This window comes from Megalops cyprinoides, chromosome 24 (assembly GCF_013368585.1).
Source record: "Megalops cyprinoides isolate fMegCyp1 chromosome 24, fMegCyp1.pri, whole genome shotgun sequence".
NCBI classification, from domain to species: Eukaryota; Metazoa; Chordata; class Actinopteri; order Elopiformes; family Megalopidae; genus Megalops; species Megalops cyprinoides.
Window position 1 is genome coordinate 8,500,761 of NC_050606.1, and position 22,778 is coordinate 8,523,538.

General features: G+C 44.7%; 1 protein-coding gene across 1 annotated transcript in view; it reads right to left on the reverse strand.

Moving 5' to 3' along the window:
* The window catches only part of LOC118771537 (zinc finger E-box-binding homeobox 1-like), a 70,233-nt gene extending 48,922 nt beyond the window's left edge, over window positions 1–21,311 (reverse strand). The window contains exon 1 of the mRNA XM_036519544.1: window positions 21,235–21,311. Coding sequence (XP_036375437.1) covers window positions 21,235–21,292 — 58 coding nt within the window. The 5' untranslated portion in view covers window positions 21,293–21,311. The remainder of the gene's footprint in view (window positions 1–21,234) is intronic.
* Between the last annotated feature and the right edge of the window lie 1,467 nt (window positions 21,312–22,778).

Here is a 22,778-nt window from a genome sequence, read left to right on the forward strand (position 1 = left end):
CCATGTACAGTGTAGCCTGTCAGCAGTGACAGGGGGTGGATCTATCATGAACAAATACACTGGGCAAACAAAGCCATTGTTTTCATTACGTAACCGCGACCAACATCCAGTAAGCTTGTAAAGGAAATTCCGGTCATACAAGGTAACGCTACCCTACCTATACGACCCTCTGGCATTGGCAAACATGAGCATTACAGGAACATTTCCACTGACTCACCTTAGCCACAGAACACCTATACCTCAGGCAAGCCTGAGGCAATGCCATCCGCAGGCCTTAAATGTAGGTCAGTTATACCTGAGGTCAAGCCAGAGACATTTCTACAGCAAACTGACCCAAGCTGAAAGCATGATGGTGAAGCCCAGTTCCCAGTCCCAACAGGCCTGGCCCATGCCCTGACAAGTGATAGTAGCCCGGTTGTGTTAATCCTGTAAAATACCAAAGCCTGAAAGTCTTTTTCAATGTCTCCTCCTAGCTAGATAGCCTGCTTATGGCTACATCAAGGGACATACATTTGCGGCTCCTCAATCGTTTAAGAAATTTTTTCTTCATGCAATAAAAATCAAATCACAGGCTGGAGACATCCGGGAGTCACCAGGGACATATTTTAATATGAAAATTCATGAGAACCATCATCTTGTAGCCTACAATCTTGTGATAATAAAGAGATCAGAAAAGAGCACATCTTGTACTGGGCTGAGTCTGTTTCTGCTCTGCTCCAGGAATAACGTCACACAGCAGCTCCACCCCACCCAACCTTCTCAACCCCAGCTCACTTTGCTAAATCAAACTGCGGCAAGTGGCAGTGTGAGAGACTCATTTTCTCTGAAATCCGTACCGTTTCAGACACCTAACTCTACTTTGCAAAGCACTTAATTCTCAAAGACGTCAGTTCAGAAATGAACAGCAATTTGCCCACCCTGCCAGGAAAACCTGCCAGACACTACCCCCTCCTCCCTCCACCTCCTCCCCCAAAACTGTGAGGAAACAGCACAAAATAATTATGGCGGTTTTAAAGGAACATTATGAAAAACCATCATCAGCCCCCAGGACCACACGTTGATCACTCCACAGCGAAGTGCAGCAGGAGACGAGCCCCGTCCGCCCTGCATCGAGCCTGCGGTTCAGGTGGTGCTTAGCAAATGGCGCCACGAACCAATCAGACACGCCGCTGAATGTTCTCGCCCTTCCTGTGCCTCTCGTGTGCTTGGTGAAGCCCCGGGAGACTGCTCCTCGGCAGGGCCGGTACAGAGCTGCTGTCCGCCTCCCACTCACCCTGCGCTCAGCGCCGGACAGAAGGTGGGTGTTTGATTTCGGCACTGCTCTGCTCTGCTGCCTCTCTGGCGGCGCTGCGCGCCTTCTCGCCCCACATTATGCAAGCTCACAGCTCCAGTCTTGCCAAGTCTGAGTGCCCGTTTGGAGCCATGTTATGACGGCCCACTGCCAGTGATGCCAGGCAGGTGCTGCGGGCCATCCAGCACCTCAGAGACAGGTAAGAGCTCCTTCAGCCCTGAGTGAGGCTTACCCAAACAGGCTCCTTCACACCAACCACCCATGTCTGCTCCCGGAGGGCCACAGGGCCTGATGGTTTTAATATCAGCCACTACCTGATCCAGCTGACCGCTGCTTTAATTTAACCAGTTCGGCTTCCCCATCACTTCTGAGAGCTGCAGGTATAAAGTGCAGGGAAATGGGACTGTGACCCCCCCACCCCCCCCCCCCCCCCCCCCAAGATGACAGCACCATGGCTCTACTTTTGGGTGCTAAGATGGCTGGAAATTACCGTTTGTGTAGGCTACAGCTTGATGAAAATGAGGTCAAATGCACACCAAGAAAAGCTCAAATGCTGACTGTGCAGAGGGTTTGAAACCTACACTGCAAGCTGGGGTTCCTCATCACTCAGTTAGGTACTGGCTTGGGCAGTTAGGCATACCAGCTGTGTTTATCAGGCAAAGTTACAACAGTGGACTTCCATATGCTTACTGTTCCAAATGAAAGCTCAAAACCCTGTCAGTGAGATATTTGATAGATGACAGAAGCCTGCTGCTGGCAAAGGCAAACTGTAGTCATCACCATCATCTACACTGTTGCAACAATTATCATAAAACATCAGTGTCACTGTCACATGATGATGATGATGATGATGATGATCACCACCATCATCATCATCATCTCTATACTCAGTAGCTATTCTCATGATGTGTACCTTTCACAAACAGCCTGTGTTCCAGTTCCACAGGAAGCCTTTGGTGTGGGCAGGTGCCCAGGTTATAATGGAGACGCAGGTACTCACTGACCTGTGAAGGCAAAGCTGAGCCTGCCAGTGCTACAGCAGCCAATGGGAGTCTGCAGTTCAAAAGCATTCATGTCTGTAATCCTATAGCTGTGATTTTACACATGCAATCACTCACAAAGATGGATACTCACTCACAGACACACACCCTCACACTACCACACACATTCTTACCGTATCACACGCTACCTAACACACAAACAAGCCTGCTTGTATGCACATACACACACTCCACAAACTCAGATATAGGGCATCGGTTTCATCGATGTGGTCTGTTTTAGTGACATTCTGGAAAGGTCTTAAAGTATTTAGTGGGCATCCAAAACCACACATGACCTGCTAGGGACCAGTGGATAAAATTACCACAAGGTAAACCCGTGCAGTAGTGCAGTGCACGCTGACATTTTGGAAGAGCTGCTTGGAAAGGAACCACTACCTTTCATTTCCTGACCTTTCACTCAAGGCTTTCCCCGCACATAATTTCATCAAAACTTAAAAGTGAGACCAAAAAAAAAAATATATATGCGGATCCGCCATCTGAATTGCATTGTTTCTGAACTCAGAAATAGCTGAACTGCTGGTAATGAGCTGGTGGCGGGAAAAATCTAATGACAGCACATCCACAGACGCGCCCATCCCTTCCCCCATGCTTGCGGCGGCCCTGCTGCGCCGTGCTCCAGGTGTGGCATCAATGCCTCAGAGCGTGCGGCGCTTTACACATGTAAAACAGATCAGACGCGGCTTTGAGCTTCCCAACGACGCGCTCGCCCGCATCTGCTGCTGCTCTCAATGCGGCGAATCGGCGCGTGGGCCGGCGGAGCAGAGCGCGCTTCCTGGGTCTCTCTGAAAAGCCTTCCTCTCCGCAGGTGTGTGTGTGTGTGTGTGTGTGTGTGTGTAAGGGGGGGGTGGTTCAGTAAAAAAGCACAGCTCGTTATGAGTGTCACGCGCCCAGCTGACGTCAGACCCACAAGATCAGCTGATGCACCACAGATTCCAGGAGGGAGGGAGAGAGAGAGAGAAGGGAGAGAGAGAGAGAGAAAGAGAAAGAGAGAAAGAGAGAACACGCAGATCGCCTTCCACACAGTATGTCCATCTGACTGTACAGGCACAGTGACCATACCCCTCCCATCCCCCACCTTGGGGGGCTAATCAAATGAGAGATTTGTTAGTGGGGGAGAGGTGACCTGAGGCCTCCCTTGATGAGATCCTACTTCGACCTCTCTGTGCTGTGACAGAGAGAGAGACACGGATTCTAAGGAGCGGCTAACTTGATAATCCTGGGTGTCCAACTCCCCCACCACTGCGGACAGCCTGCAGAAAACCAACATCAATTCAGGGGAAATACTGGGCTGCCAGAGCAGGTCTCCCAAAAATTACAGTGCGCACCTCTGTACGCGAAGGGGAGCTATTATCCAATAATAACAGCGTTTGTCATCTTCACTTTGGGCACAGTGATGCATTGTGCCCTAATGACACCCCCATTCATCCCGGTCGAGGTAATTAATTGCTGAGCCTTTCAGATTGCCATTTCGCTCCTGACCACACCTTGGCTTTCAGAGCCGTGACTGTCATTGTTCAGCTTGCCTCATTTCTTTATGACATAACAGATAATTCAGCGGCGAGGACAGCTTTCGTGTTATATTACAGTCTTTTGTGCACCACTCCCCACTCGGCTGCGGAGGGCCTGGCTGCCAGTCCCGTTCCTATGAAACCGTGGTAATTATTCTTGTTATGGCACTCTATGACTCGCTGATGAAATGAAATCTGAAATACGGAAAGCCAGGATAATGGAGATAATCATTCCAGGAATGCTTATCAAAACGTAATGGCAAACAGAGCATTGTAGGGGCTGCAACTTACCAATTTAAGTGAGGCAACCTGGAAATACACGTCAGGCGAAAAAATGCCGTGTCTGAAAAGCCACGGTGTACAACAGACATAAAGACATACATACACACACCGATGTGTCTGCTCCACGGCCATCACTCTCCACCAGACAGCACAAAGCCTGTGACAGTGTTTCCTTTCATCCAGGGGTGAGAGGAAATACAAGATGCGGGCAGATAAAGATTTCCAGGCACGGCTGAGGAAATGTCAGGCACGTTCAGGGTGACGTCTGCTGAAATGTCACTGTGCTAAGGCCGGACAGGGAAGAGAGACGCTGTCATGCATGCAGCAGCGAGGCTGACACAGACACACACACACACACACACACACACATAAATACAAACACACACACGCATGCGCGCACACACACACACACACACATGCACACACACACAGACACACACGCATACACACACATAAATACAAACACACACACGCATGCGCGCGCACACACACACACACACACACACACACACGCACACAAACATACATGCACACACCTCTGTGTGACGCTAATTTAAAATGCTTTGCCTTTAATGACGCTGCTGTTCACGCTTTCTGATTTAGCCTTGCCAGTATTACTCAGGTAGGCTTTTTTCTCCTTTTTTTGGACTTTCAAGAGGTTGCAAAGGTTGCTGTGCAGACAGCGAGTGTTAGGCTGTTTTTGTGTCTCTGAATTTGTGTTATCTTGCACTCACATTATGTGGGCAAACCCACGTTTGCAGAGGGAACTGCTGAGGTCTCCTTTAACTGGCCATACCCAGGTGAACCCCTGCTGGGGTGGACAACGAGTAAGAAATGCGCTTCTTTCCCCTCCGAGCCTTTTGAAAAATACCAAAGTGCTGTTTAATGTTCCCTTCAGAAGCGCAAAGTAGGCATATTCTTCAGAGCGCCCTGCCCCTCTCCGGTGCTCTGGCAGAAAGTTGCCTGTGGCAGCTGTTATTCATGAAAGGTGCAAGGCTGTGCCCGTGTGGCAGAGGCACCTGTGTGGTTGGCATGGGGGGGCAGAGATGGGGGGGGGGGGGTGGCGGAATGCAGCTGTACTCTGCAGGAAACAGACCCTGTCATTACAGCGGGCGCGGTGCGTTCGCATAGAAACAGCCTCTAATGAGATCCTCTCTCTCTGAACCCGCTGAACGCAACGAGAGGGAGAAACAATCGCTAATCAACAGCGCTGCCACCAATGAAATTCCATCTACAATCTACGCAGGCTGAAAGACTCTGTGCACCAGAGATAACTCACAACTGTTCAAGGCAGACTACTAAAGCAGACATTCAAGCAGCAGGCTCATATCCTGAATGCAACACTACTGTCTTACCCTTGAGCAAGGTGCTTTGCTTAAATTGCTCCACTAAAACTTAACTCAGAAAAATAAAGCAGCGCAATCTGGCAACAAAGTGTATAAACACCCCGCATTTACTGTATAAAGAAAAGTGTAACAGCAAATGCCAAATCTGCCCATCACTACACAAATAATCTTGCTTCTAAAGCCGATTGTGAAAGCTGTGTCCTGTTTGTGCTTTTCCTTGTTGCACATAAAGCAGAGGTGAACCTGCGAGCGGAGTTCACCAGGTGAACAGATAAGGCTCACCTGACCAGGTTGTTTTCACCGCGACGGCCAATCACGTCCGCCGCAGCTGGCTCCACCTCCACAGCAGCGGAGCGCGCTGGCAGGTGGGGGCGGGGTAGGTGAAAGGTCACTTCGCCTACTCCCATGATTCCCAGCAGAGGAGAGTAAGGGGGGGGGGGGGTTAGACACAGCTGTGAGGAGTACACTTAAGAGTGTGCTCAGGGCCCACTTGGTCCCTTCAGGACTGGAGCGGGTCATTCCATCCCACGTAGATTAGAGCTCTGAAGCCCTGCCAGCGTCACGCGACAGGAGCGCGAACACCGCAAACGCAAACAACTCATTACGGGTCGTGCGCATTCAGCAGGAAGGCAGGCAGACACAACAGCGGGCGAGTCGGAGGGGGAGGTGAACACGGTAAACGGTTTGTGAGGCCCGGCACAAACACGTCCGATGAGCGGTGGCGCGGGTCAGTCAGGCACACGCGGTTTCAGTGCCGGCTCTGTCACTACAGTGAAGGAGCCGCTCCACTTCATCCACGCGCCGGTCTAAGGGGGGGAGGGGGGAGGCATCTCCTGGGAAGAGGCTTTTCCACCAGTACCAGTTCAATCAGCAAAGAGAAAAATGGAAGTGCCTGAGTACCCCCCTAAAAAATGGTTACATTATGAGAACCATCAGTATCACTGTGTGAAAACTTGTTGCCTGCCTACTAAAAACCAAAAAAAGAACAATGAACACACTCTTCATAACTACTCAATAGTATTCATTTAATATCTTTACATTTATTAGGTTAATTGGTTCTTAACTGTTTGAATATACCTGTGAATGCCCAATTTGTACAAATGCCACATTTAAATACAATGAAGAGAATATGCTGTATGTGGAAATCCCTAAGGGAAAGCAATGTTCCATCCATCAAAAACAAGCCAACAGGTTTGTTGTCCAGCTTAACATCCACATAAAGGATGCATCTTTTGCCATGATAATTATTTAGCTGCAATCGACTAAATAAACAGGTATCAAAAAATGTTTAAATTTAGGCCTCACCTATCTCCAAGAAGCCTGCCATGTGGCTCTAACACCACTACATTACAATATTGTCACATAAGAACACAATCAACTGATCAAAATGTAGGCTATTTGTTATAACATATTTTTGCAACTGCATCACAAAGCATTGGACAGAGTAGGCCAATGTTTCCCAGAGGAAACTGAAGGAAATAAAAAAAAGAATAAAACGCAGCCAAATAGCGTTCTGCATTAGATGATAATCAGGGTGTTCATTGTGAAAGTTCAAGATTTCTGAACACATAATCAAAACATTTTTTGCTCTGCCAAATATTAACGCTCCCTGCCAAATGTAAGGAGTGCAGTTTGTGCAACACTTCCAGCGTAGGCAACGTTTGTGAAAAGCATTCTCCGGAACTTGTTAGTTTCGTCCCATTCATGTCTCGAGTCCTCTCATTAGCTCGACAGCTTCGCAGAGGGAGCCCTGTCTTCACTCTCCTTTTCAACCTCGACCTGGTTTAGATGTGGCTGACAGCGTGCACCGACCCTCCTTCACACGGCGACCAGAGCTTGCGTCATCGCAAGAGATATGGGGACGCTTTGACGGAGCAGTTGAAACAGCGGTCGGGTGAAAGAGTTGATATCCAGAGCTGGCACGCCGCAAAACCACAGCCCCAAAACATGCGAAAGAAACAAGGCAAAAAACATGCGACTGAATGCAGACGAGCCGCAGGGATGGACAAAAGAATGCACAAGCGCAGCAAACTGCTGCATTTTCTAGCACAACTACCACCCAGACCACATGGTGTCCTCAGGCGGCTCTCCCGGGCAGCGTGGAGGACCAGACCCACCTTTCGCCTTCCCACAATCCTCTGCTCCTGTCTGAAGAGCCATTCAATTGTTCTGGCAGCAGGTCTTTCCATCACGGGTTGTGCATTCATGTCTCTAATATTGCTGCTGAATGTTAATAGGTCCTGACATTTAGCATGCCAGAGTCTTGGATTAATCAACTCTGCGATTCCGGGGCTGTGATTTCAATCACGCAGTGCGTGAGGTATCCGCTTTTAATTTCAGCAGAACAGACAGGCAAGGAATCAGAAGAAAAATACCAAAGACAAGGAATATCGGAAGAAAAATAAGTCTTTCGCAGATGTCCTGTGTGCTTGTCTCAGCTAGGAAGAAAAGTTCAATTATCAGTGTCTGACAAAGTATTCCCATTTATATGGAGGTCCTGTGTTTTGGCGGAACTGATCCTGTCATCAAACAAAATGACCTGCTATGCCACTAATGACACCTTTAAAGCACTGCAGTTGCCAGTCAGACTCAGCACAGCAGTACCTGCCTGTAAAAAAGTTCAAAAGCGGCACGTCTTTGTGCTCACGTTGCGCCGTGTCACACAGCATCGCAGATGTTGCGCGCTGCTAGAGGATAATGAGGTCGGACGAGTGAGCGAGCGGGCTGTTTGAGACCTGCGAATCGACTCGGCCTAATTCGGGCCCAGTCCCCAGCAGCTACGGCACAGACACGGCTGCAGCTCGGTCCTGGGCTGCTGGCTAACCGCGGGCAACGCTGCGCGGACTGGGTGTTTGTGCCACGTTCCCAGCGTGCATCAGAGGCCCGGTCGTCCTGACGCTGGCTCCTTGCTGCGCGGCTTGGCCGTGGGTCCAGCCGGAAGAGGGGAAAGACAGTAGCACACCGCCGGGACCCACGTCCAAAAGCATTACCGTCACAGCTTTGTCACGTTACTGCGCACTTGCAGCTCACACAGTCAGTGCTGGCCACCTCTGCTGCGCTAACACATAGAGGCACCTACATTCAGACACACACACACACACACACACACACACACACACAGATTCCCACTCTCTCTCACATAGACACACACACACAGATTCCAACGCTCTCTCTCTCACACACAAACACAGATTCACACTCTCTCTCACAATATCACACACACACAGATTCACACTCTCTCTCACAATATCACACACACACACACACATACACAAAACACACACACATATACACACATACATATTCACACATAAACCCAACAACATTCCCGCTCTCTCCCCTACACACACACACACCCACACACACGCACGCACACACACATATATTGTGACACCAATCCACCACACAACAACCTCATTTCATCCAGTCCATACAGCGCAGGTATTAATTTCCTGCCTCATACAGCCATGATCGAATGACACACACAGCTCAGGGAACGGGGGGGTGGGGGGGTAGGGTGTGCTTTGGGGAAGGAGGAGGGGCGTTTAACGAGGTAATCCGCCCGGTCCACCTGCCTAACCCTGATTTATCACCAGGGGGAGAGAGGGGAGAGGGGAGCGGCGTTTCGACGATCCGCACACTCTCGCGGAAACGCGGACACAAAAGGCAGCTGCCGCCACCGCCGGAGGAGTCGGGAAGCCCCCCCTGCTCATTACATCACACCACCTGCTTTAATGCTTCACACCAGCACTGATTACTGTATTCAGCAGGTAGGGCCCTGAGCCATTTACTCTCGGCGCATAATCTGCCTCCATTTTCCCCCAACGCCGTCCGCCGCCTCGTCACACGCCTCCTTGACATTTCCAGCCTTACTTGCAGAGCGAAAATATCATTTCTGTTTATTATTAACGCCATATGAGAGCTACTGTGTGAGCAGGACATATTTGAAGAATACTGTTATAACGGATTTGAGTTCATGCAGTTTCAATCCTTCTGCTTCAAGGCAGAAGGAGCCCCCAACAAAATAATGCTTCATAATTTTTAATACCTACAATCTTTTCTTCTCCAAATAAACATAACTGTCAAGTGAAATGGACTGTTCGGAGACTGTCTGCCTCCTAGTTATTTACCAGCAAAGATATCTACCTTATAATTGACTTTGCAGGCTCAAACAGTTGAGCTCTAATAATGTTCTCGCCGGTAAAATATCATTTGAAAGGGTGCCGTGCTACAAAGAAATGTTTCCCTAATTGAAACACAGGGTTCTGGCAGCAGAAGTGAGAACAAATGGTGAGGGCAGGTCCAGCACAGCCACTGTAAGAAACAGGAGCGTGTGCCACTCATTCAGCCGGAATAGGCCTCTCTGCTGGGAACAATAAACAAATCCCACGCACCTTGTCTGTGTACCGCTACCCCTGCACACACCCTGCCCCCTCACACCTCGCTGTGCGCCCCACCGCCACCAAGTCACCTCCGGGGTGCTTCTGTCCGAAATACCGCAGAGCGACGCCTTACTCCACCCTGCACCTGCCTAAGCAAAGCTGCAACAACGACAACAGGGAAATTCTCGCTACTCAGCTCTACTGAGGTGCCAGTCAGCTCTCCGTGTGAGATGATCCGTTTACACCCCAGACACACAGATAACACTGAGGTTGCCAGATGTCCCACTGGTTCCAGCTACAAAGCTTATCCTTCTACCACATAGTAACACATCTGGTCAATAAAATAGATCAAATTTATTTAAATACGTTCGTGATACTGTTACAAAATATGACTTCCTAGGAGAGGAAACGCTACTTCTCAGGACCTCCTTGGAAAGGAAATTATGACTCGTCTTAGGCTCTAGATGCACTTATGCTTTTCCTCTCTACCTCTTCTCATCACTTGTGAAAACCCAGAACAAGCACACAATGATAATGCTTAGCATTGTACTCTGCGATGTCAATCCAGCTTGAATTCTATCAGATACAGTGTCTCACAAATGATCTAAACTTATCTTATTTCTCCCCTTCTTTACTGCACTTTAAACACAGGGTGTCATCACGCTTCATCTTCCATCTTGCTCAGGGCTCTGTAGAAGACGTGTCAAAATGCATTAGGAGACCTTAGTAACGCATCATTTGAACGATGCCATCCAAACTTCCCTGACACATTGGCTACCTCTAATCTGAAACACGTGAAACACAACTTGCAACTTCCAACACCCTGAATCGCTTTGCACTGTCTTACCTGAGCACAAACCTCTTACAAACCTGAGCACGAACCTGTGCTTGCCAGAATTTGAGGTCTACGGCCTTAAATTTGAGAAACAATCCCTTCTTAGCCATCCATGTGTCCTGTCTTACAATTCACGATGGAGACCTTAATCCTGAAACAAGCACAAATAGCATTTATTTTACGTGTTTATGACAGTTTTTAATCATGGTGTGATGCTGCTTGCCTGAGGGGCAGGTAGACCAACTATCTCACTCTAGTAAAAAAAAAAAAAAAAAAAAAAAAAAAAAAGAAAAAAGTTACAAACCGCAACTGCGTAGCGCAACCCTTCCTAGGTAAAACAACAACACTTAGTCAACTAGAACTATTAATGTGCCATCCTGCCAGGCTACTTCCTTCATCATGAACGCACGTACTTATTCTTAAAGTGGTGCACCCACGCCCTGGCTCAATTAAGCACCAGGCTGCAGACTGCACCTGTAGCTACCAACTTTCAACCACACCTCACCTAAAGGTGGTAAATGAAGCAGGCGGCCTACTTAATGTGGACAACACCCAACCACAGCTGCATGCGTCTGATGGAAAACCAGTCTGTAGAACCACTAGAGAAGCATGGAGGGGTGTCACACTGAAAGGCCAATCAATGTGGGCTGGGTGTGCATCTTCCTGCATTTTCCTACTGCATCTGAGCAGGAAATACTAATACTATCATACTAACGCTGTACACAAGCACTTCATACCTCTATGCCTATACATCTCAAAGTTGCCAGTCACTTTCCAAGTTCATTTTCATTAAAAATATTAAAAGATGCACTACTGCACTGAACATTCACTTGTTTGACATATTAAGCAGTCTATATTCTTGATATAGCACTGAAAATTTTATCAAAACTCATAAACACAGGAAACTGAAACTACAGTTTTCTGAAAACTAAGTATTCCGTGTTTTACATACACAGAATACACAGAGAAATAACTCAAATTTTAAGGACCCAAGAGTTTGATTTTTAATAGCATTCTCATGCATACTAGTCAACAATGATTTACCTTAATGGTCCTACCATAATGGTTCTTATTATTTCATCGACCATGCTGTCAGGCCCATATGAATTTGTTTCCTCTCACTCTCGCCTGAATGGCTAGGGCATGGAGGCCCAGTGAGAGCTGATGCATGTTTAACATTTGCACCTTCCCACGGAGCACACATACTTGGCTTGCCATCCCAACTCTCCAAAAACAATAATGAGTGTTACTGTGTGCAGTGTCATTTATCAGTTTGAAACCACACCTTACAGAGTGTGTGTTCCAATGATAAATCACACAGACAAAAATGAAAAAAAAAAAAACTGAATCTTCACCTTTGAGAATGCTATAGTAATTGAGACATGGTTACTTCTTAATTTGACATGTGGGTTCCTGTGGAATCCTCTGAAATAGCTGTTTGAAAGCTGAAAACATGCCTCTCTTAATTCAATCCCAAGATTCCTTTACGGAGTAACGCAAACACTTATTTTTGTCAGATGCAAACTTAGCAAAACAGAAATGAGCCAGACACAAACTGTAATTTCAACCACCAGATCCACAGAATTAAAATATGCTCTTGATGATGCATGAAAAGAGGAAGAGGAATTGAGATAAGTGTTGCCAAAACAAGAAATGTAACTTCTTTAATTTTAAAATTTTGCTTGGAACTGATTGCCACCTGAATCACACAATATATAATTTGCTAGATATCTGCTCTAGTCATGCAATGCATAACAGGTACAGTGGCAGAATGAAGTTTTAGCCACATCAAGGTAAATAATAACAGTATAAGGGACTGTTTGCTGGTTTTCTTTTATATTATAGACAAATGCATGTATGTACGTATGTATACATATGTGTGCGTGTGTGTGTTTAAAACGAAACAACATCAATGAGTCCCACCGCTAAATTTAGATAACCATTGATACAATGGCTCACATGTCTACAACATTACCTGGCTGACTAAATGATGTCAATTGTTTCATACTTGGATCAATGTGGTTTTTAATGTGGAAGCTGTGTAAAACTACTGGTGCATGCTGCGAGGCGTAATCATGCAGCATGCGACATTTTCCTTTGGTCTACAGGAAAAGGTGGTCTAAGTGGTCTATGACAGTTTGTGCTATTCATGGGGTAATTCATCATGGCAAAAAGGACAGATTGGCCCTAGAGCCAAGAACTACATTCATTCATTGTCACCTCAATGTACAACATTGATTTGTTTAGGACACAACTGATAATGCAGTGTTCTTCCTGTGTGTATTCTCCCCCGCATTCGGGCACCTCAGTCAATAGAAACTTACCAGTATGTTTTTGATTACATCATCTGATGCATGACTTTTTTTCCAGTCTCCTTCTAAGAATTAGAATGTATCCTAAACTGCCAATTTAACAAAATGACTAACACACACACACACACACACAAATCTGATGGAGATAAGGGTTCCCCGAACAGACAAAAGCAGAACAGAATCACAAGCACACAAAAAAACACGAGCGCGTAACCCAGGGGGTGCGTGGAAATGAGATTTCATCACTTCCCAAGCCCTTTGCGGGCCCTGCCTGGGGAGCCTTCATAAAGAGAAGCAGTTGGCGTATGCAGATAGCGTGCACGGTGCGGGGAGAGGTTTCCCACAAGCCCGAGTGTGAAAAGAGCGCTCCCTCGCCATACAGACGGTGCTGAATGGGCCCTTTCTTCCGAAACAGAGAGTGTCCGAGGTAGAGCGGGCAGGCGGCGAAGGTGACTGACTCTTTTCTGCCCAGGCTCTCGATGGGCTTCAACGCACAATGGCTTATTTACGCATTCAGGCCCAATGAACTCAAAAGTACGTCCAACTCCAGTTCCGATGGTAAGTGAAACGGACTTGAACAATATTAGCTTTTTTTTTCTTTTTTTTTTTTAGTAAGAGGGTGGGGGGAGGGGGTCCTTAAAATTGTGAAAAAAGTCAAATCTGAAGTCTTCACCAAATTCAAGTCATTCAAATTTGAAGATAATTTGAAGTGTACTGTGAGAGATCTGCATTTGAGAGAGATGTCTGAATAGTGCACTTCAGATCTGTAAAACTGATTGCGAATAGAGGATAGCGTTTTTTTTTTTTTTACAAAATAAAAGTGATCTTTAAAAAAAGCCCCACTCAACACTGCTCGTATCTGTTGTGCTTCCCACTCACACACTTTAAGTGATAATTTCAGTCCTGTCTCAGTTCAGTAAGCACAACAGTTCTGTGTGATTCTACCCCTACACATAGGCAATCACTTCAAAGAACAGCCATGGGCATGCTATGCTCAGCTGTACTGGATGGTCAGTAACCCTTGATTTATACTGTCTCACTTGAGCACAAACCTGTCTGATAGCATTTTGAGCAAAAAAGGTCTATGCCTTTACTAAATATTCCCAATATTCCCACCTACGTGCATCTGGTTGAATCATGCAGAATGAATACTTATTTCCTCTAAACCACAAGTTTACAAACAAATTTATTTTAGATTTACAAGTTTTTTTTTTTTTCCCCCTGGCAACATAAGAACAAATAACAGCATAAGAAACAAGGATCACAACCATCCTGCTACAAATCAATGCAGGCAATTCTCAAGAGAGCGGCTAAGTTGTTATGCAAACCCTGGAAGAATAGAGCGACCACCTTTCCACACACTGCCCTCAGCAACACCTCCTCCAGAGCCCCAGGCCCCTCCCCCCTCCTGTCAACACAATGGGGATAAGGGCGTGGCTTCTCCCTGAGACCGCCCCCGATGCTTTCACTAAGCCCTTTCATTAAAGTGACCTAAGCACAGACAATGCCTCGCTCCCAGACACAAGAACAACTGGGGAGAAAGTGAAATTGCCCGCATGGGTGCCAAGGTTAAAGGTCAGTCAACAATGGGCTGGCTACTGTGTACTAACAGAGTAAAGAAGAGGGGGAGCGGAGAAGGAGACCCATCTTTTGGAGTCCACATTTTTGTTCACACTCTTCTCTTTCAAATGAAGCACAGGAAGTTACTCAAAAGCAGTCAGACGAATTAAACTTTCCCCTCTTGCTTAACTCAATATTTCAGGGAAACACACTCTGAAAATGAGAAAAACAGCGATTTATATCCTAAACTCACAGACTGCACCCTGTTCAACATCGCTGTGTTCTAACCTTAGGCAGTACTGGCATCAAAAAATCATCAATCAAGTAAAAGAAAAATTGAGATGCTAACAATTGGCCACATTTGTACAGGCTACATCAGAACATTTTATTTCAGATATCCCCTCTTAATCCATATTTAAGACAGTGAATCATATTTGCATGAATTTAATAAATTAGATTGAGTCACTTTTAAATTATGAATAGTAAGCCATTGTTAACACAACTGTCACTGCAAGACACTTCAACTGAAATATTAAACAGCTTATTTTCTTCTCACTGTCTATATAACAAAGACCATTTGCCTGTGACAACCTGTGCTGTAGCAAAGAGGCAAATTAAAATCAAATTAAGCATTATTTTCACTCTTCTGTGCAGTCTCTGTGCTGAGTGTTGATTTCAAAACAAAACCAAAACAAATGGGAAGTGATTTTCATGACATTATATAATTTGTCGTAGACGTATTACACACACAATGTAACCAAAATGGTTTTCCTTTGTTTATTCAGCTAGTCAGCTTGTTAGCAGAGCGCTGGAAGCCCCTTGGCTCTGTACCTCTGCTTTATCATCCTTCTCATCAGTGTTACCACACTTCCTGCGATTCTGAAAAGTAGTTCCTTCCAAAAATAAAATTCAATACCAAAACTGAGTTTTATTTTTAAATTAAAGAACAGAAATGCAGCTGTGTTTTGGCTGTATGGTGGCCAGATGAACCGTTTTGATTAAGACTCCTGGTCTCACACATCACTTTGCCTTGACTGCCACTGGCAACATTGACCTTTTTCATCACCCAAGTTGTACTTGCTAATTGTTATAAAAGGTACAAAAGCCACTAGTTTGACTGTCAAAGGGAACTGGTTTTACTGTAAGCATCATAGGATTTTTAAAATTTGATAACAGACATATTGCCTTCACTTGATCCCACACAAATCTACTGCCCTTAAGGGAAACAGGGCATGCTTCAGAGGAACAAGGGTTTGCTCCCAACTTTTCCTCAAAAGTCTGTAAAACGCAACAAAATAAAGAAGGTAGAGACATAAACTACTGTTTTTGTAAAAGGTGTGGTTGTGTTTTTTACTAATGATTAATCAACCTTACCAATTTCACATGGGATGCTTTTTACTATTTTCTGCCAAAGACTTTGATGTCTGTGGCACATGACATCAAACATATTTGCTTAAATGTTGAAAAACAATCTACTTGTATACGAGTCACATGGAAAGCAAAATGAAAGCTGAGAACCATGAGGTGTCATCAGCTAATTTTTGTTCATAATTCACAATTTATAAATATTTAGTTATGTTAGCAAATTATGACAAGTAGGCCTAGCCTATTTTGTTCCATTCTTACAATCTTCTAATAAATGTGTGTATTGTATTGATGCATTGGTCTACCTGCTTAAGATATAGCCATCAGAATTAGCCATAAATCATATTGGACCCCATAATTCAAATAGCAAAAAAAGACTTCAAAAATAGTACAGCAAGCTAACTGAAAATGTAAAGTAACACCCTTTTTTTCATTATTACTGAGCAATGCTGGCTGCTAAGAGTCAGAATGAGGAATACCACAGTGCTGTCTCATTTTCCCCCAATCATTCTCATAGTGGATTCCCAATGGTTCCCCCCTATTTAACACCGGTAGGCCTAAATCTCCCACCAACTTAGCACAGCTGAGCCTAAACATTTCTTGTGGCGGCCAACACAGCTTCTGTGACAAGTTTAAAACTGTAACTCTGCCTTTAAAGTATACTACAGTGCCTTACAGAGCTTCAAAAGCTCTTCAACCGGCGCTGGAGCTGGTGCTGAGAAGGCCTGTTTATCTTGCCAGGTATGCTACCACGAGCTGCATTCCTCTATTCCCAACCTGCAGTCTTACATTACCATTCTGCTAAATGCAAGACGCCAAAAGGGGGGGGGCGGGGGGGCTGGATAAAAGAGTCATGACAAAGAGTGGCAGTTTCCTCGCAAATTGCAAACACCTGCCATCCGGCCAGTTGTTAACACCTTGATGTTTACAGCCGCGATCTGATCTGACTTCATCCGTCTGGGCGCGTGAGAGGTCTGCTGGTATCAAATGCCTCGCACTTCAAGTGAATTGGTCTGCACGTCTGGATCAAGTAGAAAGCCACCATCGTCATTACTGCTTTCAAGATTTTTTTTTCACTTGATCCAACATGAGAGCACATTCCCTGATTGCCATTTAATTTCCTCACCAGTCACATCTAACACTGTGGTCTGGAGTGCCAGATGACCCATAACATTAAGAAGGAAAACAGCATAGGGCCAAGGACAGCTATGGAAATTCAGTCTTATTAGGAATGTACATAACAGAATTTTCACTAATCGATTAGACCACAGCTTTCAAATTATTGAATAATAAACAAATGCACCACATAATTCTCACTGCAAGGTTTCACTGACATTGTGTAACTGCTAAACACAACAATTCAGCATGTCACTCTTAACTTTTGTCTGCATCCACTAGCCCAGCTAGCAAAAAATGCAATGAAGGTTACAGACCTGTCAGTCTTCAGTATTTTAAACTTCAGGACCAGATTGTTTTTTTTTTTCTTTTTGAGGTACACGCCTTCAAATGTCAGACAATCACTCTCAATCCTCTAGGTCAACCAATCAAGTAATCAGCCATGTAGCCACACCCCTAATTCTAATGCAGTTGCCTTGCCTAGATAATAGTCCAGTTTATACTCAGAAGTCATAGTCTCTGACCAAGTTGTTCAGGTGGATCACCTGTGGGCGAGACTGTTTCCACCAGCAAAAATACACAGTCACTAAAACCAAGTAGGCATAAGTGTTTATTGTGGACTAGGCTCTTGGGCAAATGGGCTCCCCTGGGATGGCTCAGCTGTAGGTTGCTCATACTGTTGGCTGGATGTGAAAGGACTTTTTCCAACAACTACCATCCACAAAATCTACAGAAAGACCCAAAATGTAGCCCTCTGCTTCAAGCTACACTTCAATGCAGTCACACTGCATACCAATTCTTCACAGTGTGATCACCGGTGAGAAAGAGGAAGCTTCTGACAACTAGAACTGTGTTTTGCTATGAGTGCAGCACAAAAGGGGTGTGGTTTAGTGGTTTGTGATCTTTTTCCAGCTGCTCATTGGCTGTTATCAACACGGTCCTCTTGACCTGTTGTTGTGGCTGGATCGCAAAACGGCTATACAGTACCTGCACAACAAGCAGAGGGCTGAAAAGAAACATTAAGGCATGTGAGCAGGTGAATGAGAACAAATTACATCTATTCCAGCATATTCAAACTGTACTGGAGATACACTTACATAACCATAATGCAAGCATTAGCATCACAAACGCATCTATCCCACACGAACGAATATCCCATTATTAGCGCATCATCTTCTAATTACATCTTTATGTCATGGACTAGTAACAGTCAGCAGGATGTTCTTTTTTTTTCCTTTAACACGTTCAACATGAGCAGTCTCAAATCAATTTAAATCGTCGGGAAAAAATAAGCTCAAACAAATATAAAATCGAGGTAATCCATTATTTATTTTAAACATCAATATTATGTAAAAAAAAAACAAAAAAAAAAAACAAAGTGAGTGACAAACAAATGCTCCAATCATATAACATAATGAGGGGGGAAATGCGTGACAAATCACGAAATGAAAATAAAAATAACGCTTTATACCGCGACGTGTGTACACACCAACACGCAGGCATAACCTTTATTCACGATAATATCATAATCTCACCGAATCGCACACTACCACAAATACACACAGCAGACATACTAAACGTTCCGCTTGTAAATACGTTTTAGAAACACCTCATATTCAGACACCTTTATAGGTGCTGGTGTACCACCTTGCTTACCTGGGCCGTCTCCTACATTAAAAATCCCCAGCCCCGCCTGCACTGCAGTAGCGGTTAACGGACCGCCATTCCCCCCGGTTCACTCAGATAATTATAGACATTACAGACGGAAAATAAAAAAGGGGAACATTCGGGGTGCGATATGAAACGCTATCGATATACATGAATGGAAACAACATATAATCTGCAACCACCTTACGCTTCACTTTCATTTTTCGTCAACACCTTTTCTTCGGCTAACGTAACGTTACGGCTTAGACACAGGGCGGCACAGACTAGTATGCACAAAAACTCCGTTCGTCAAAAGAAAGGAAACTAACAAAAAATAACTTCTAATTTAAAACACAGTGTGGTACAAATGGACATCAAACACGGTAAATAAATACACTTGCTCCCACGAGAACGAAGCCAGTCGACAGAAGATACCGTTAGCTGACAACAACATGCAGGGGAAAACTAAACACCATCTTTTTTCTACCTGCACAAGTTGCCATTTGCTGCAGCGATTAGGAGTAGTCTTTCCCTTCTGCTTTCAAAGAGATCGGTTTTCATGAAACGATGCCCTTTAAACACTGTTTGTTAATTAAGCTCTCCCGATATTAGAGGAGCGGGTTTGCTTTTGTAAAGCACATTTGAAAGTCCCGTTATTTCCTGCTCAGGTAAACAGGTTTATGGCTCCTGTACAGGGCGGCTCAACACTTAGCTGTAGCTAGCTGTAGCTAGCTTTGTGTCATACACATGTCGTCAGAGGCAGCAGGAAATGCCCCTTTTCGTTAGATTGTAATACTCATTAAACGCTCCAAAGCTTTTAAAGTACTTTTTAGGGAGTTAAAAAATAAATAAATAAAAATGAAAAATATACTAAACAACAGATAAGGTATAACTAGTGAAAATGTCAGATTTTAGAATAGATTTTCGTAGACACAGCGCAAATACAAAAATAACGACATACATGTAGAAATATTACAAAGGTAGAAATTAAAAAAACACGGGGACAGCCAGACATAGAGCTAGCCACTTTCACTCAGAAAAAAATAAGTCAATTACATTATGGTGCGCACCAAACAATGCTCATATAATATAATTCCACCAATTAACCAGCAAGCAAGCTGCCAGCTACATAATAAAAAAAAGAAAACAATCAAATGTTAAACACTGTCAGTGCCAACAACTAATAACTCACTGGGCACCGCGGTTCCCGCAGTACCTTTATTTAGGAGAAGTAGCCAGCTAGCTACTAGCTAAGCTCAAACAGTGGTATGTAAATGCATTCCTTATTTAGACTGCTGCAGTTCTCCACACAGGCAGGGAGCAGTGACGCCCCTTCTTTTCACCGTTAGCTTTTCTAGCTGGCTGGCTAGCTCTGCTCCCACCCCAGCACGCCTTATTGTAGCAACAGAAAAAGCGCAGGCATCGCTCAGTGGATAAACAATAACATTTCAAGCAGCACAATATGAGCGTTTTAGTTTATAAACTTAAAGCAGTCGTGTTTCTTTGAGCACAACACAACTCAAACTGCTTATTTGCCAGCAAAAACAAAAATAATATCTCACGTTAGCTAATAATAGTTAGCTAAGCTAGGTAGTTAGACAGCGTGCTCGCCTGCTATAAACAATCCTCCGTATTACCTAAAAAGGATAAAATGTAAATAAAGTAGTCGGGGGAATGCACATTCAGTTCACGAGAAATTAAAATGATCTCAACTAATGGTCAGTATAAAACAGTACAACAATATCAAAGACTAGAGTTTAAAAAGTCAGCAACAGTGTGTATCATACCTGATCATGCTGCAAGGGAAGGTTAAGTTGGTACACTAACTATAGGTACCATCTCACGAAGACCTTATAGACGTTCACAATAAAATACATATTTAAACAGCAGTTAGCACATCAATGAATAAGCAGTGGCTGCATAATTGTTTAACTACAACCCTGACGTGGTTCAACGAAACCGGGGCACTTTTTTTGCTATGCTTTAAGCCAGGTAACATTAACTTAGCTGACGAAGAAATGTAGAAAATCATGTAGTTCGCACACTAAGTTACCTATGCTTTTTTTTTTTTACTAGTGAATAAGATAGCTTGCAAGCAAAACGTTGCTGATAAGTTTCCGTTCAGCAAAAACTGCGAAAAAGCACGGAGGAGAGCATTACATCAGGTAACCAGTGTTTCAAGTATCGCAACAGAATAAATACATAAATTCCGCTTTCAAAAGTAGCAAATTCAACATAAATCAGAATGAGCGAAACAAAAGTGGGATCTGTCGGTGCGAGATAAGGTGCGGATAACGGTTCTGAGAGCGCTGAACCGCTAGGCGGAGAGAGAGAAGCGAGCCAGGTATAACGGTACACCACAGTGGGATATAATACGGAGCTGACTTAGCCACTACTTTCTTACACTTGAACTAACTAAAAACAAGATCCAAACACTCTCAAAGTCGCCGGGGAGCCAGGGATGAAAAAGTCAGCTAAGGGTCCGCGTCCCGGAGAAATAGCGAGCCGGATCCGGACGGCTGAACTCACCGTTATTCCTCCTCGGGTTCGCCTGTTTTCTGCGCTTACACCTGGGGCCATCCGCCATGATCCTTTCGCTGTGTCTAAATGCTGCCGGAGAGTCACCTCCTCTTTGGCCCCCCCACCCCTCCCTCCCTCTACTCCACCTCCCCTCCCCTGCACCTGGTTTACGACACACTGCTTTACGACATCACCTTCTCGTGGCTCGCTAACACCTCACACGCGCTCCGTCGGTTCCCTCTTTCTCTTCGGCCTCCATGACGTTTGCCTGCCTGCCCCTGGGCGGCTAGCTCTGTGCGCTCACTTACACACCGCATCATGCTACCTGGTATGTGCGCGGTTGTAAGTTAATAGTTAGGTGGAAAAAAAAAAGTTGAACAGTTTTATCCCGGTCAGGAGGTTATTCCCCGACCAGGTAACATGAGAGATTGAGTTATTATTGAGCTAGTAATGGCACGCTCTGCAGAGCAACACCACTTTGGAAAAACACCCCTTCAATACCAGTCTCTTTAACCCTTTCGAGTCTGAACCACCACGTGAAAAGGTTAATTTAGGCATTGGTGGAAAGTGTCCCTACGGGTGTATATTAGCTTTTTAATCAAAATTCAGAGACAGTTGGCTAAAACTGAAAGTAATCATGAATCATTCAGGACCGCAATTCATGTTTATATTTGCTGGCATCAGTTGCAATAGCGGTCATTCGAACCACGTACAGGGCAATTAATGAAGTGGTAAACCTAGCAAAACAAAATAACTAATAAAAAGTAATACATAACATTTAAACAAACAAACAAGACGGCTATTTTAAGAACTGTGGGCTGTGTGTTATTGAATAAATAAAAGGCATAGATAAATTAAAAGACAGCAGGCATTTTGAAGTAGCGAGCGTGAAGACAGGAGAAAATACAGCGTAAACAGGTAGATTTGGAACACGTTATGATAAAGAAATGTAAGTTTTTGCACATCATGAATGCTCATAAGCAAGTAATGACTAGGTGATAGAAGGAATTTTGCCCCCTACCCCTAATAAATTATTAATTATAAAGTTCATTATGGACTTTAAGATGCGTTCTGCCTGCACTTGTAACAGGCAGTGTATTGGAGCGCGTGCTCGCAGCCGCTTGCACGTGCATGAAAGCCGGTACTGAAGGAGCAGCATGCCCTCTCGTTATAGCATTAGGAGCCTTCATCTTTTCAAGGTTCCATAATGATGCTACTTTCATGCTAACACTGTCCACTGGCAGCACTGACAGTGTTTTCTCACAGTTACTCTTTATCTCTGTTTCTACTTCGCTTTGTCTGGTAACAGTTGAAATATGTGCAATGTAAATACATACATACCTGTTGATGGACCTTGGGGGAAGGGGGGGTACGTTTACTCAGCACAAGATGATTTTCCTGGGTAAGACATACCACACAAATTTATGCACCTAGTACATTAAAACTGATATTGAGGCTATATTTTACTTTACTTTGGTGTCCTGAATACATAAGACATAATATGTTAAATTATTAAGTTGCATTCCATTTCATTAAAAAAAAAAAAGTAGCAC